At 37.1% G+C, this 14,423-nt stretch overlaps 1 protein-coding gene across 1 annotated transcript in view; it reads right to left on the minus strand.

The window, feature by feature from the left end:
• The window catches only part of CUL3 (cullin 3), a 56,497-nt gene that overhangs the window by 2,273 nt on the left and 39,801 nt on the right, over positions 1-14,423 (minus strand). Inside the window, exons 8-14 of the mRNA XM_048314360.1 lie at positions 12,797-12,973; positions 11,600-11,770; positions 10,102-10,209; positions 6,895-7,019; positions 6,438-6,534; positions 5,301-5,435; positions 248-434 (exon numbers count right to left, since the gene is read on the minus strand). Of these exons, the coding sequence (XP_048170317.1) occupies positions 248-434; positions 5,301-5,435; positions 6,438-6,534; positions 6,895-7,019; positions 10,102-10,209; positions 11,600-11,770; positions 12,797-12,973 (1,000 nt within the window). The remainder of the gene's footprint in view (positions 1-247; positions 435-5,300; positions 5,436-6,437; positions 6,535-6,894; positions 7,020-10,101; positions 10,210-11,599; positions 11,771-12,796; positions 12,974-14,423) is intronic.

Below are 14,423 nucleotides of genomic sequence, written 5' to 3' on the forward strand. Positions count from 1 at the left end.
TTTGAATTTTATTTTTCTTTCAGTATTTCCTGTAAGAGATAATTACAAATTTTGTAAAGTAAAAGGCTTAACTGACTTCCACACTTTTCTTGGTATTTGAATTTTCATTTTGATGCAACTAATCATCAAGAAAAAAAAAAAATCTCTCTTCCTTTCACTTCTATGGACATCAAACCTGTAAAAGATAATTTGAAAATTTTAAGGCAGTTTTGGGACTGCAAGAGAGTAGAATATAAAGCTCACTTACCCGTCTGAATCTTGACTCTGTGTAGTTTAGATGTGAACTGATCATTCACTGTAAATATATGACCATTTTCTATTTCTTTTGATTTAGGCTCTTTTGTGAGAACACGTTGTGTTGGTTTGCCACATGCAAGGGACTGTAGGGCTCTAACCAGTTCTCTTTCGGGGATATCAGTTTCTTGTTGAATTTCCTAAAGAAGAATACTTAGTTAGCTTATGGCTGTGGCACAAGTATCACCTGCTGCAAACAACATCAGGGACTGCTTAAAAAAGTAATACTGTGACAGTTGTGGCACTTGAAGGGTAAGAACTCGTTCAGCAGCAAGGTCTCAGTTGGTACTGTGCAAAATGATCCACCTGGGTCAGTGCACAGACAGTGAATTCTGTCAAATGAACAACGCCATGAGCTGAAAGGAGAAGAATGAATTATCAGCTGTTCCATTTCCCTGCAATTTCTGAGAGGGCTGAAAGGATTTGTTAACTGTTTCCGAGGTTTGTTGAACAGGGTGAAACCAAACCTTCTGACTAACTCAGTAATGGAAAACATCCATGACGTTCATGACCATTCCTGACCAAGAGCTGCACAAATGCTTTTGCATTCAGCCATGCTGTTGAAAAGAAGATCTTTACAAATAGAGCAAACAATGTCTGGTTTCACTGTAGCATAGAAATACTCTAGATTCATCATACTTCCTTTCTAAATAACTCAACTTATTTACAGCCCAGATGCCTTTCGCTAGGACTTCTCCAGGTGAAATACAAAAAGACCCTATTATAGTGCAGCAAACATACGAACTTTGAAGACTGTTTGTAAAAACACGTACATAACCTGGTGCACCTCTGTCAGTGTTCTTAAGAGTCAGCTGAGAAATGGATGTTAGGCAAGTCACCAGTGGTCATGAGCTAGTAAATAAATTACACTGGATGCAGAATGATGCTTTAATATGCTCTAAGAGAAGGCCAACTATGTTGCTCTCTCAGACCTAAAGTGTTTACTGAGCTCCCATTCAGTAAAAGTTCATTTTTCCTCATCTCTTTTCTTCCTTTTTCTAGCCTGAGGAAACTGCAGACACTTCTGATTTCACATTCCCATTCAGACTCTTGAGGGACTCATAGCTGCTAAAGAGAAAAAACAAACCTCGCAGACATGCAGCTGTCCACAAGAGCAAATACTGTCTCAGCTTCCCCAGCTTTGGTTCCAAGGGCAGTATCAAGCCCTTACACTGTCCCCATAAATTCCTGATTCTCATGGCACACAAGTCCATGTGATGACCTTAAGTTAAAAAGAGCAGTAACAACTCCAAGTGATCAAAATGCTAAGATCCGTAAAGAACTATAAAGAACTTTTAACAAGTTCTTTAAAGAGTGACCAGAAAAATCAAACTAAATTCTATCAAATAATGTTATTTCTTGAGTATACTCAAGAATTTTTTTTCTAAATTTTCTAAATCAACCCAGAAAAAACAGCCACTTTTCTGTTGTCATCCACCACGGACAACATGCAATAAAAATAATTTCTCTGTGATGCCAAGGCTCAGACAAAATAGGCATTATTTTTCAACTCGACCAAACACTACACACAGAGTGTTGACTTTACATGAAACTGTTTTTGACATAAGGTCAAGTTAACTGGAACGAGGTAAAAAGAATAAAATCACTAAGTCCAAAATTTTAAAAATTCAGAATTTTTGGTACCTCCTGCTTAGAGGTGATTTGGAAATACTAAAATGGTCTTAAGAGTATTCTTAGCATAATGCACTCAGAAATACTTACATATTTGAAATAAATTGTGAATATCCACATATTTTAACTATTTGCTAGTATCAAAATGTCTCTTCCCAAGCTGCTCATAGAAAGTTACTATTTCTTCCTTTGCTGTTTTATTTAAAACACAGCTGTCACCTTCATACTTTTTTTTTTAGATTCAGCACAAAGTAGCATTAAAAAAATATCCCAAGAAGCTATAATCCTTTACATGGTCACAACAAAAAAGTCTTTCTGAAATGGACTGATCAGCATAAAATTTAAGAAACCAAGGGAAGGTGCCAGGTTTCAGAGCTTATATAAATGTAAAGCCTTAAAGGCTACAAACCAACCCCAGCTTATTAATGATGTAATGCCAGTGACGTGCAGATTGCCAAACTTTGACTTTTGCTCAACAATTAAAATTAATCCTTTCAAAACTGAATCAGTTCTACAAGGCCATATATATACTCTGCTTTTAACAAAAATGAAATAAAGAGCCAAAAGGAAAATTGAGTGGGGTTTCATGCTACCCGTCCTTATATAAACCACTGTGTATTTGCTATTGTACTTCACTCTGCAGCATTCCAGCTGAGCCATGAACGCACTCAAACCATTTCACTTTTAGAATTTATAAGCCAGCATTAAAGTAAGGACCACAAAGAACTGTACTGCAATATGCTGCCTCAGAAGGAGCCAAAAATTTCGAGCTGAATAAAAAAAAAAATGGTTATGAATGTAAATGGGGATAACAGATGTTCCTGTGCTGTTTCCTTCAGCCTGTAGCAAAAAGTTTTCCTAAACATATTTTTCTGAAGATATTTGATGTAGCAGTGAGAAATGTGCATTTCTTCCCCATCTCCAAGAATGCCTTATTTTAAAGACCACATTAGATTCATGCACAGGAGTAGTGTTGATTACACAATCTCAGTGCTAAAATATTACCAAGTGAGCTCTATCTGGAGGCTACAAAAGAGATCATTCTAGGTATGAACTCTGTCAGTTCTACACAAGAAAACAGAATCAAAATGTGCAGAAAAATCAGAAGGAAAAGAATTTTGTCATTTTGTTGAAATAATAAAAAGTATTTTTAGTTTTATTTACAGACTTCAACTTGTGTGCCTTCCAAAGCAGACATCAGCAAAAGATGAAACAGGTAGCCTAATTTACAGTTCTAATCTCTCACTTTTGTGGAATTATTCCACAACCTAACTTCTACTACAGTCACATTTGTATTTCTTATTTGTTAAACATAAAGAACCACCCTTATTTCTCATGTTATTACAAAAAGTGTGCATTTCACCTTTTAAAATACTGAGCTGCAATGTAAATCAACTGAAAAATATGTTATTACATGAGACTTGATTAGAAGAATTGAATTCTTAGAAAAAAATTAGCATTCTTTGAAGGCTTGAATGAAGGTCATTCCTCTTCCACTTCAGCAGCATTAGCCTATGTGGCCAACAGTTATTTTGCATATACAAATAAAACGTTGCTGTACAGTAATACAATAAATTCATATATTTATCGTGAAGAATTTTTTTTATGCAACAATCTTTAAAGTTTCCATAACATTTTATGGATAATTTTTGCATTATCAGTATCCCATTTTTTCTTCAATCACATGGCCTAATGGCTATTAGGATTATTATGAGGATCTTATCAAGTTTACAATCGATAATCACACTGAATGCAAAATAAAACAGCAAAGTCTGTTCAGCTGCGAAGGCAACTTCAAATGAATCTGTTGAGCTGTAAATCTGCAGAAACACTTATGTATCAGACAGTTTTAGGATACACAAGCACACACAAGTCAGCTCACATGCTCTGCTGCACTGAAAGCACTAATTTGACACAACAGAGAAGGAACGGTTGCCCAGCACTCAGCAGTTAATCAGGGTATTCAATAATCAATGAACAAAGATAAAATTCCTTCTCCTCCAAAGTTTTCATAACCTTTCTTGGCTGGAGTTAAAGACAACTCCCACACACTTCACCAAAGAAACCAAACAACACAAATATGCCTCCTTAATGTTTTAGTTCAAGCGGGACACAAAGGGAGAGCTTAAGAACTCCCAAACCAGAAATAAACAAAACACACAACTTAAAAGCAGATGGACAGATTTCTCTATCATCTGGTCTTGGTAAAATAAAGTATAATTAAGAGCATGTATTAAAAATTGTATTTTTCCCTGCTCTACCAAGTGTTATTTATTCATAGATGGGTAAGGCTCTACTACTCATTAAGCCTGCAATTTGGTGGAATAAGGCAGCCACCAGCCCAATTTTAGAATCAGCTTCAAGAAAAAAAATGAGCCGTAAAGTCTCCCTCCTTGTTTTCACTCCCTCAAATATTCTGCAAAGTACTCAAAGCTGTAATGCTCCTGCAACAGATTTCACAACACACAGGACTTCGTGTTCTAAAATAATGTTTTAAATTATCAGTAGTTTATTAGTAATCTCTTATCAAATCCTGCCTTCTTTAATCACTACTGAGACCATTTCAAAGAAACTGCTTTATTAACAAGCTAGAAGTGTGCCAAATAAGCTGAAAACACAATCCAAACATAAAGGCAAATGATTACTATGCATAGCACAGTCAAGAGCAGATGAGAAAACCTGGAAATCTACTGTGTTTCAAACTGCACCCATACTACTTTTCAAGGCTGCCAATGGCCTCTCAAACAGAAGATAATGTCTAAAACAAAACTATCAATTAAAATTAACAATACAATGTTCACACAACAAAGCACATGATACTCCTCCACTCCTAAGGTCTTCTTCTTCATCATCATCTTTTAGCTGACATGCCAGCCTTCCCCAGCAACACCCCTCTAGTCTCCTTGTTAAGAATCTCTCCAGACCCTTCTTCACTGTCCTTTCTGGCTGATCAGCTCAGAGAAGGGCTGAAAGTTCTTTGATTCATCCTCCAGCTCAGTCCAGCCTGCCAATTTTACTTAGGTATTCAGGAAGCCAAGATACAAACCCCTCTCCACCCTTTGGCCTCTAAATCCAGTTTCTCAAAGACAAAATGAGGAAATGGAGCCACCTACTGCATTTCAACTTCAGCTTTTCTACAGCTCAATGGCCTAGAACAACCACACTCACAATTCTCAAACATTTCTGAAACCTTCTGCTTCCAAATAATTTCCTCCCCTAGAACTGCTTCCCAGGTGCATTGCTAATGATCTGCTTCTTGCGTTTATTGGCCTGATCCATACTCAAATAGAATGACAGGTACCTGATCTTCGAAGAGGACAAGAAAATGCCTAAAACAGTTATTTAGAATCAGGTAAGAAACCCACACCACTTACCTCAAATGTGTATTTTTCTCTGTTGTTAAATAGCATTAATATTGTCATCTGGAAAGTGGAGACTTGCAATATGTGCTTCCGTGTATTTGAGCCAGTTACTTGGGCACCTCCTACACCAACTTCTGAGCCATCTTCCTATTTTAAAATTCCAAAACTACTATTAGATTATTCTTAACTCAAAAATGTTTTATCCTGGTAAGATGAAACTTAAATTATGAAAAATTTCTCTAGGAGATCAGCCTACAGAAGCGACAGAAAAGCAACCACCTGGGGGCATAACCAGGATGTTCCTCCAGTAGCTGCCTCACAATGCCAGGAGGATTGAGGTCAGAGGCTCATCTGGAGGTCCTGTGGTCCAGCCACCACTCCAGGCCAGGCTATCAACAGCCACCAGTCAAATACTGACCATTGCTAAGGATGGAGACTCCACCACCTCTGCGGCCCCTGTTTCACTACTTGCCCACCCTCCAAGTTTTCTTATGCTTAAAGTTACCAACATATTTATCCTACAGAAACACAATTTCAACATCCTCACAAATGCATGTTATTATTAATACTTTGTTATAAGAATTTTGTTTTCGTTTTGGATTGCCTCTTACATTCCCAAGCATCATGCCATTACTAGCTGTAACATGGGATTTTAGTACTGGTCTAATCACTATGAAATTCCTTTCTTGTATGCATACAAATTAAGCATTGTAGTTATATAAACTCTGCTTAGAATCTTGTTTTTGAAAAAATGCTGTCTACACTGCACTCTGCATAGGAAAAGCAGGCTGAAATTGGCTTAGCAAAAAAACTCTTAACAAATTTCTTTTCACTTTTGACTAAAAAAACCCAGTCAAAAAACCCAAACCACTCAAACCATTGACGTCCCTTCAAGATCACATTTACTACTTTTCTACAAGTAATGCTGAGCGATGCATTCAAATTAGATTTGGGGGGAGGGAAAAAAGTCAAAGCAAAACTGCTACAAAGAAAGAATCAGACTATAAGGCTGATGGAAGGCATCTTTTTCTCATCCTTACATTCTCAATGGGCTTGCTTTTATTTTACAGAATTCTGAAGTTACTAAAAAATATGCATTTGTTTACTTTTAAAAAGAGATACAATATTTACATAATCTTGATTTCCTACCTTTTTAACAGGCCCATAGAAAGTGGCATTGAGATCTGCAGAGCCCATGTGATGCTGGAGTGTCAGCTGTCGCCCACTGTGTTTGGCTAAATAAAATCTGTAATAGAATTGAATTGAAAATAATATATAGTTCACATTTTGTATTGAAGAATAAATACCTTTAAAAAGTTACATAGCCTTTTTGAGCTATTGAGGACATTCTTAAAACATTTATAACCTTCCGCTTTTTCAAAACATTAACTTTTGCCAGAATTCTATTTAAAATCTCCCAAAACATCAAGCATTGCATTCTCCAATTTTCACATGAGCTAAAGAAGAGCAGTTTGTCAGCACATCTTTAACAGTAAAACTGTTAAAAAAATCTGTACACGTGAAAAAAAAAAAAATCTGTACAGGCAAGTTTAAAAAGTTTCTTCTCAAAAGAAGAAACTACCTAAAAATCTGTTTTAATACATACCTTCTAAATATTTCAAAAGCATGTCTGGGAGCTGGAGGGATGTTGCACTTTGGTGTGGCTGACTGGGTAGGCCAGTAACCTGTTGTGAGGACACGCACTGTGAGATCAACACCTCCTAATGAGACCTAAGGGTAATTGGAAGAAAACATACACTATTTTAAAACAAGACCATGTTTCACGACTTTTTCTATATCAGTGTAAAATGCTTGGAATTTTTTCTAACTACGAAAGAAACAGATGTATCTGTCAACATTCTTTTTACAAAACCAGACAAATAAATTAATTTATCACTGTCAGAGTAGATGGTACAGCAAAAATCCTCTACATTATTCCCCTCTGGCATTTAAAAGCATACAGAATTGAACAAAATAAATTCTTAATCAAGAACTAAATATCTGTGATCATAAACAGAACTTACAATACGTGCAACAAATCTTTCTAAATAGGTTTTCTGATGACATGCAATAAAGCTGGTTTGCACTAAATGTGTCAGTTTCAAAGTAACTCTTTCTAAATGTACTCTCTGGAAGTAGAGAGGAAATACTGAATATCTGATGTTGAACCATAGAGAGCTTACCTGTGGACTGTAATGCCAACAGTTACTCACTTTAACACAGCCCACCTATCCTCTTTCCTTAAAGACAGCCCTGACTGTGAATATGCAGCACTGGTGAGGAAACATGTCCCAGCTGAAGTGCTGATCTATAAAGATGTGTTGGCAGACGGTAAAGATCTGGCTACCAGTGACGCATAATTCCCACTAGGTATCCCAACTAAGCTGAGCATTTTTAAGCTTAAAACTGACTGCTTTCAGCTCTAGGAGGTAGAACCAATACCTTCAAAGAACACACATCATGAACAATAAAAACCAAAGCATACAATATTCAACTTATATAAATCCACTACACAGAAATAGAGCATATTATGTTTTAGAAGGTCAAAAACTGCCACCTGAACTCAGAAACTTTCACTATTCAACAGCAGAGTAGCATCCCTATGCACTACAGCAGAGTTTTTGTATTGTGTGTACTGAATGCCTGTGTGCACCAACCAACTGTGCCCTGGAAACTTCTGAAAAACCTAAACAAGCTTCAACAGTTTTCTTCCTTTAGCCAAAGTGTGGGAAAAGGCCGTCAGTGCAGACAGAAGGACACAAAAAATATATTTATCTGGAACTGAAGCATCTGAGCTGCGATGGCAACTGTTTCCCAAAATTTTTTGGTCTTTGCCAGACCAGAACACAGCATTAATTTAGAATGTCTCCCACCTTACATTATTAAGAGTACTAAGCAGTTGGTGACATGAAAAAGTTTTGGAAGCACTTTATTATATAGGACATCTTTTCAGCATAAAAATAGCATGAACTAGTGGAAAGTGCCCTGAAGTGATCCAGTCTTTACAGAGCTCCAGCAAATGTTCCAGGAACACACTGCAGAAATTTCTCAATCTATTAGCCTGGACTTTCCCTGGTGCTGAGCTTTCCACTTCCTGAGAGCAAACCAATCATCTACAAAGACCTTGGCACAGCCTATATCTCAGGATACAGGATCCAGCAGGAAACTTTGCAGGTAGGATTATTTAGAGAAAAGCAGATGCCTGACTCCTCTAGGAGGCACTGTACACATTCAAGGTACCCAAATTGTTCAAACCGGAGCAGAACAAACTATTTCATATAAAACACAGTATCACCAGCAATTTAACAGTAACAAAATGGCCCAAATCTTCCTGTATTTCCTCTCAAATATTACTGACACTAATAGAAACACATGTACTTCTGTCATAAACAGTAACTCCAGAAATTTCTATAAAAGGACACGATTAGGTTGACCAAAAGGCAACCATCACATGAACTGGTGTCTTGCCAAAAGAAAGGTGAAGTTTCAAATAAGGCCTAACAGAACATCTGTTAACATTTTAAATTAATCTTCTTAGCTGTACATAGCTAAAAAGAAGATAGAGACATCATTTATTAACTCACTCATTTTAAGACTGTCACGTAAAGTACATGGACCTTTAGCACAATCCCCTTTCCCTCTGCATGTCGAAGTCTAGCATGACACCTAAAAAATGGGAATCCTCTAACAAGTTTTTATTGAAATTAATATTTCAAGCATTCCAGAAGCAAAACATGACTAGCCTCTAAAGCAAGGAAACCAAACAAACCAGTAGTAAAAGGTGCCTGTCCACAAACACCTTTATCCACATCCTCTCCTCTTCTGAATCCACTTAGAGAACATGCAGCTGTTCTACTCATGATGATTCACAGTATGCTGATGAAGAGGATTTCAGCCAATTGCCTCAAGACTGCAAAGATTTCATATCACCTTGCACAACCAGGGACATTGGACAGAGTAAATCCGTGAAAATATTCTTGGCATTCAGACTTCTGAAACCAATTCAAACAGACTTGATGTACAGACCCTGCCTACCTGCACACAGGGAATTACTTGGCTGCTTATTATATACTGTTAGCTGCTGAGTATCAGTACAAAAAAAAAGTGTTTTAGAGAGAGTAAATTGGTATCTCAAAAAGAATGATGTCTCCATAAAATATTCCAGAGGCCTACTTTTACAAGAAGGTGTAATTTTTTCTAATTAAACAACTAAATTCATATTTGACAATTTGCAATAAAATTTGAAAAACTGAATTTTGAAATTTGCAATAAAATGGCAGTTTTGCTTTTAGCAAAGGCATTAATTGTGTCAGGAAAGTTCAATATGAGATGGCGTGCTTTGCAAATACCTGCAGCATGCAGTATTTTTCTTGCTCTTAGCAAAAAATACACGTCACAACTGGCGATTAACTTTGAAGAATGGGAGTGAGACGGCTTTGCTGGCAATGCGGGGTTTGGGAAACACACATGGCAGCTGGCAGTTGGCCCCTGGAGCACGGCACGGCCGGGCGGTGCCACCCGGCAGAGCTGCTGAGCCGCACACCCACGGCCCAGCCCTTTGGGCACACGGATTTTACGGAACAAAACTGGTGCTACTCGAGCTGTGGATCGAGCTCCGAACCGACTCTGGCATTTCAGGCAATGCTAACACAGTTTATAACATAAGAAACACAGTAAAAGGAACAATCTGCACAAGCTGACAAAGTCCTTCTCGGCACACACATTTAGGAACAAATGAAAAACCACAAGCGTGGACAGAAGTGCAGGGTTTGTACTGAAGCTAAAGGACAAGCACACAGACCCCAGCACTTACCCCTGTCGCCTGAAGATGTTGCCTAAACTCATCCATCGTTGTGTTTGAGATGCTCATGTCCCTGAACATTCCTTCCAGTTTTGACGTGAATTGACATCCACATTCAGTCTAAAATCACACAAAATAATTTGTTGTACCAGCACTATGAAAATAAAGCTTCTGATAGGCAAACTACAAGACTAAAGCTAGTTTATAAATCCCCAAAATTACATTTCTGTACTTTTACTAGAATTTCCATTTGCATTACATTCAGATCTTAGAAAAGTTTCCTATCTTATATAAAGATCTAACACTACACAGCTCTTAACTTGCTTTCCTTCTCTTTTCTCCATTATTGTATCTTTGTTTTAGCTTTCTATATCATATTAAAAAAACTCTGAAAGCTAATCAAATCAAGACATACACTTCCACTTGCTTTGACCACAAGACTGTAAAGGGAAATGAACACTATTTATATCACAAGGAAACTCCTGTTGTCCTAGGACTGTTTCATTTGAAGGCTGTCTGCAGGTTACCCAGCAAGATTCCTAGGCCTCGTGAGAATCAGGGACATCTGCACACAGACAGATGTGCACAAGCTGATGCATTTCAGTTGCACATACAGGACTGTGTGCCCATTTCTAAGCCATACTGTGATACAATGGAAAAGGAAGCATGTTAGCTTCAGCAGTTCTTAAGAGGGTACTTCATGTCCACTGATTCATCTTCCAAATGTGTGCCTTCTGAATCACCAGGCTAAAAGTGGTGGAGAGGTAATTGAGAAAGAATTAATACTGAGAAATTTGGAGAAATCTGATACAAATAGGCTTCACTCACTGATAGAATATAAACATAAAAATTAAGGATCAGTGAAGTTTGATTTTAGGATCCCTCTGCTTCAGAAGTTCTCTAGTTATTTGTCATGCCACTTAGGAAGAAGCTGCAATAGAACTTCCTTTAAGGTCTGTTCAACTTTAGGCTTTACTTTCTTCTCCATCTCTTGGTCTATTTAATCCATCTCTTGGTATTTAACCAGCTAAGGAAAATGTGTTTCTAGAGACTGATATGAAGGTATTTTTTTTCCAAACTCCTTAACCAAAAAGGAATTGAGTATTATCACCGGTCTGCTGATGGAGGCAACTAAAAAACAACACCACAAGCAATAATAAAATTGCACTGTGAATAACAGAAAACCTGGGATAACACACAGTCTTATCTTCAAATTCAGTCACTGCAGTTGTCCTATTATTGAAAAAGTTTTAAACATACAAAAAGATTTTATTTTCTAGATTGCACTCATCACAGGGGCTTTTCAGTACTTCCTTCCTTTCAGTTCAATGAAAATATTCGGAAAAACCCTTTGCATTTTCGGTTGAGGCTTTCAAAATCAACTCTGTATTTAGCACCAATCAAGATTAATGTTATCTATACATCTCATGTAAAACCAGAAGAAACCATATCTATGTAAAATAAAAAATAAAGAGAAAACCCCCTAAAAAGAAAGCAAGTACTGTTTTACCTTTAATTTGGAGATCATATTCTTCTCAGAGTCATCTGAAACACTCTTGTTTGTGAGAAGTCTTCTTGCCAAGTGCTGCTTGTAATAGCGTTCAAAAACATCTTTCTCTTGCATAAACCTGAATAATACCATTGCCTTATCCAATATAGTTTCTACTTCTTGCTCTGTTAGCTGTAAAAGAAATAATTTGTTGGGTTTTAATCTTCCAGCACAAGTGTCTTACACAACCTACATACTTAAAGTAATTCATAGCAGCAGGTGGTCTAACAGTAACCAACAAAACTGGTTCACCATATGACTGACAGCCGAAAGAACGGTGCACAAACTTAATAAAGTGGAGTAAGAAATAAACCTAAAATGAAGGGAAAGGCAAGAGCAAGGGAGAAGGGAAACACTGAATGGGTAGAATGCCTTGATAAATACATTAAAAGTTCCTGTGTAAGTTTTAAAAAGCACTGATAGAAATCAGTATTAGGAGTATGAAAAGTTAATTTGGAATGAAAGCTTTTAAGATTTGTTTTGCAAAGCCCGTCTAGTGCCACAACAAATAAAATGATTATTTGTTTTATAAAAAAATACAATTTATTATTTGATTACCAAAGCGTAAGTTGCATGCTCTAATATTCAGTTTTATTGAGAATAACTGAAGCCTCAGCTGAACCATCCGTCCAGTTCTGGGTTCTGTACCTCAGAAAATTACATGAAAGAAGCAAAGACTGAAGGCAACAGACGTACTTAGATGACAGATACGGTAACAGACCCCTGGTATGTAAAAACAGTAAAAAGCTGAGAAGTCAAACCCTTTTCCCTAACCAAATTAATTTTCAAAAGAAATTATTAGATATTGAGAGCAGCTTCCAAACTATAAATATATTTAAGGAAATTATATGTAAGGTTTCAAAAGAAGGGAGCTGCAGAATCTACTACAACCCGACTGTTTTTTGAGGAAGCATCTGCTAGAAGTAGTTTAGGTATGCTGCTTCAGAGAGAGGTGACATGCCACACAGATCTTGTGCCTGATTTTTCTGTAAGTTTAGATCTGAAGTATTATGAGCTCAGATGTGTTATACATACCTTTTTAAGGTAGTACTGTCATTTCTCTTAATATAAAAATAATTCTTAGAAAAGTAGCTTAGTTTAATTCAATCCAAGTTTACACAGCAAAAAGCATGATATTTTGAGTTGATTTATACTTACTCCCTTGACTCCCTTTTTCAGCTTATCATCAATAAATAATGAGAGGTACTCTGGAGACCTGGAGTTGAGGTTGAGGAAGTACTCAAAGTCACCCGCAATTGTCTGCTTGAAGAGCCGATCATTATTGAAAGATTCTTGAAGAAAGCGATCAAACCTACTCTTCAAGTCCAGTAAACCCTTTCAAAAAAAACCCAAAAAAAACCAACAAAACCATTTTCACTGCTATGAAGTTGTAAGCTGGGAAACAATAATAATAGATGAGGCAATAGACAAGACCAGATCTACAGTCAGAGGTTCTGCAATGCTCTCTGTTCAGCATCGTTAGAAACTATCTGAAATTTTGTTTCCATTTTTACATTTCTATTGCTGCCATGAATCTCTTATAGAAGCAATTTTCAGATAAACTGGCTAAATTATTGGTGTCAAATACTGGTGCAGTTTGCTGTAATACACTTCTCAGATTAAGAAAGCTTTTTAAACACCCTTGTTAAACAGGTTGATTTCCTGTATTTTTGAATCTGCAACTTAAAGGAGGTATTTGTTGCACTCATTAAGCCTTTTCTATTTCAAACAACACAGACAAAGTCAGTATCATAAACACAGCATCTGGGAAAGCTGAGGTTAAGCACCCATTAAGTGCATCCCTAGAGCTACTCAACAAGTTTTTCCTAAAACACAATGCAACAACAGGCCTAAACTTGTCAGCGTTTTTGTTTCCCTCTAATTTAATCCAGGGACATGTTCTGCATTATTCAGTCGCGTGTTTCCTGCTGATTTGGAGTCACTGGGCGCATGTGAAAGTTGGATACAAGCACCAGGAACCTGAACTGAACCACTTCTTCTGAACTAAACCATTGGACTCCTAGCGTCATTTTTAGGGTTTGCACCATCTTCACCCAGGGTTAAAGCAACTGCATATAGAAGGCGAAAGCATCTTAAAATCACCTGAGCACCTTGCTAAGTATATATGACACACAAAGGTTATAACAGATAGTATTTGGCAGGCAGGGGGAGGAAGTTTCACTTGAGAGTTAGATTTGTAATGGACAACCACTGCCTGCAAAAACTGTTCAGGTTAAATGGTATTTAAGTCTCTAGGTTTTTAAGAAATTATTCATATGCGGTTACTTAAAGAAGCCATTCAAGAATTACTCAAAGAAGTAGTAATGTTTCTTAGGAACTCACCATCTCACTTAAAGGAATGATCTTTAGACAGGCTAATTAATGCGTATTAGAAATTTTAAATTCAAAGTAAATCTCACTGTCTCTCTGTTTACCAAGGTTAGCTCATGTCTCCTCTCCAGGAGTACACCATCTGAACAACCTGGTGTTAAACAGGAGAAACTATTAGTACCTTGAATTACAAAAGCATTTCAACATCCCTTCAAACTATTTATACAAAGTTTTTAATCTAATCCCCTGGCAATGCTTGTGCAATCATCTCACCAATTATGCTCAGGGTGATGTCATGTTGTGGAAGCAGTGCTGAGCTATGACGGAGCTGTTTTTCTTGATGGTTTAATGCAGCTTCTATGTCTGTTTCCTTAGTGCTATTGTCCATGACAGATTCATGTGAACATGGCTGAGATGAGAAGAGCAAGGTGGTTTCTCAATTCATACGTATTTC

This window comes from Corvus hawaiiensis, chromosome 10 (assembly GCF_020740725.1).
Source record: "Corvus hawaiiensis isolate bCorHaw1 chromosome 10, bCorHaw1.pri.cur, whole genome shotgun sequence".
In the NCBI taxonomy this organism is placed as follows: domain Eukaryota; kingdom Metazoa; phylum Chordata; class Aves; order Passeriformes; family Corvidae; genus Corvus; species Corvus hawaiiensis.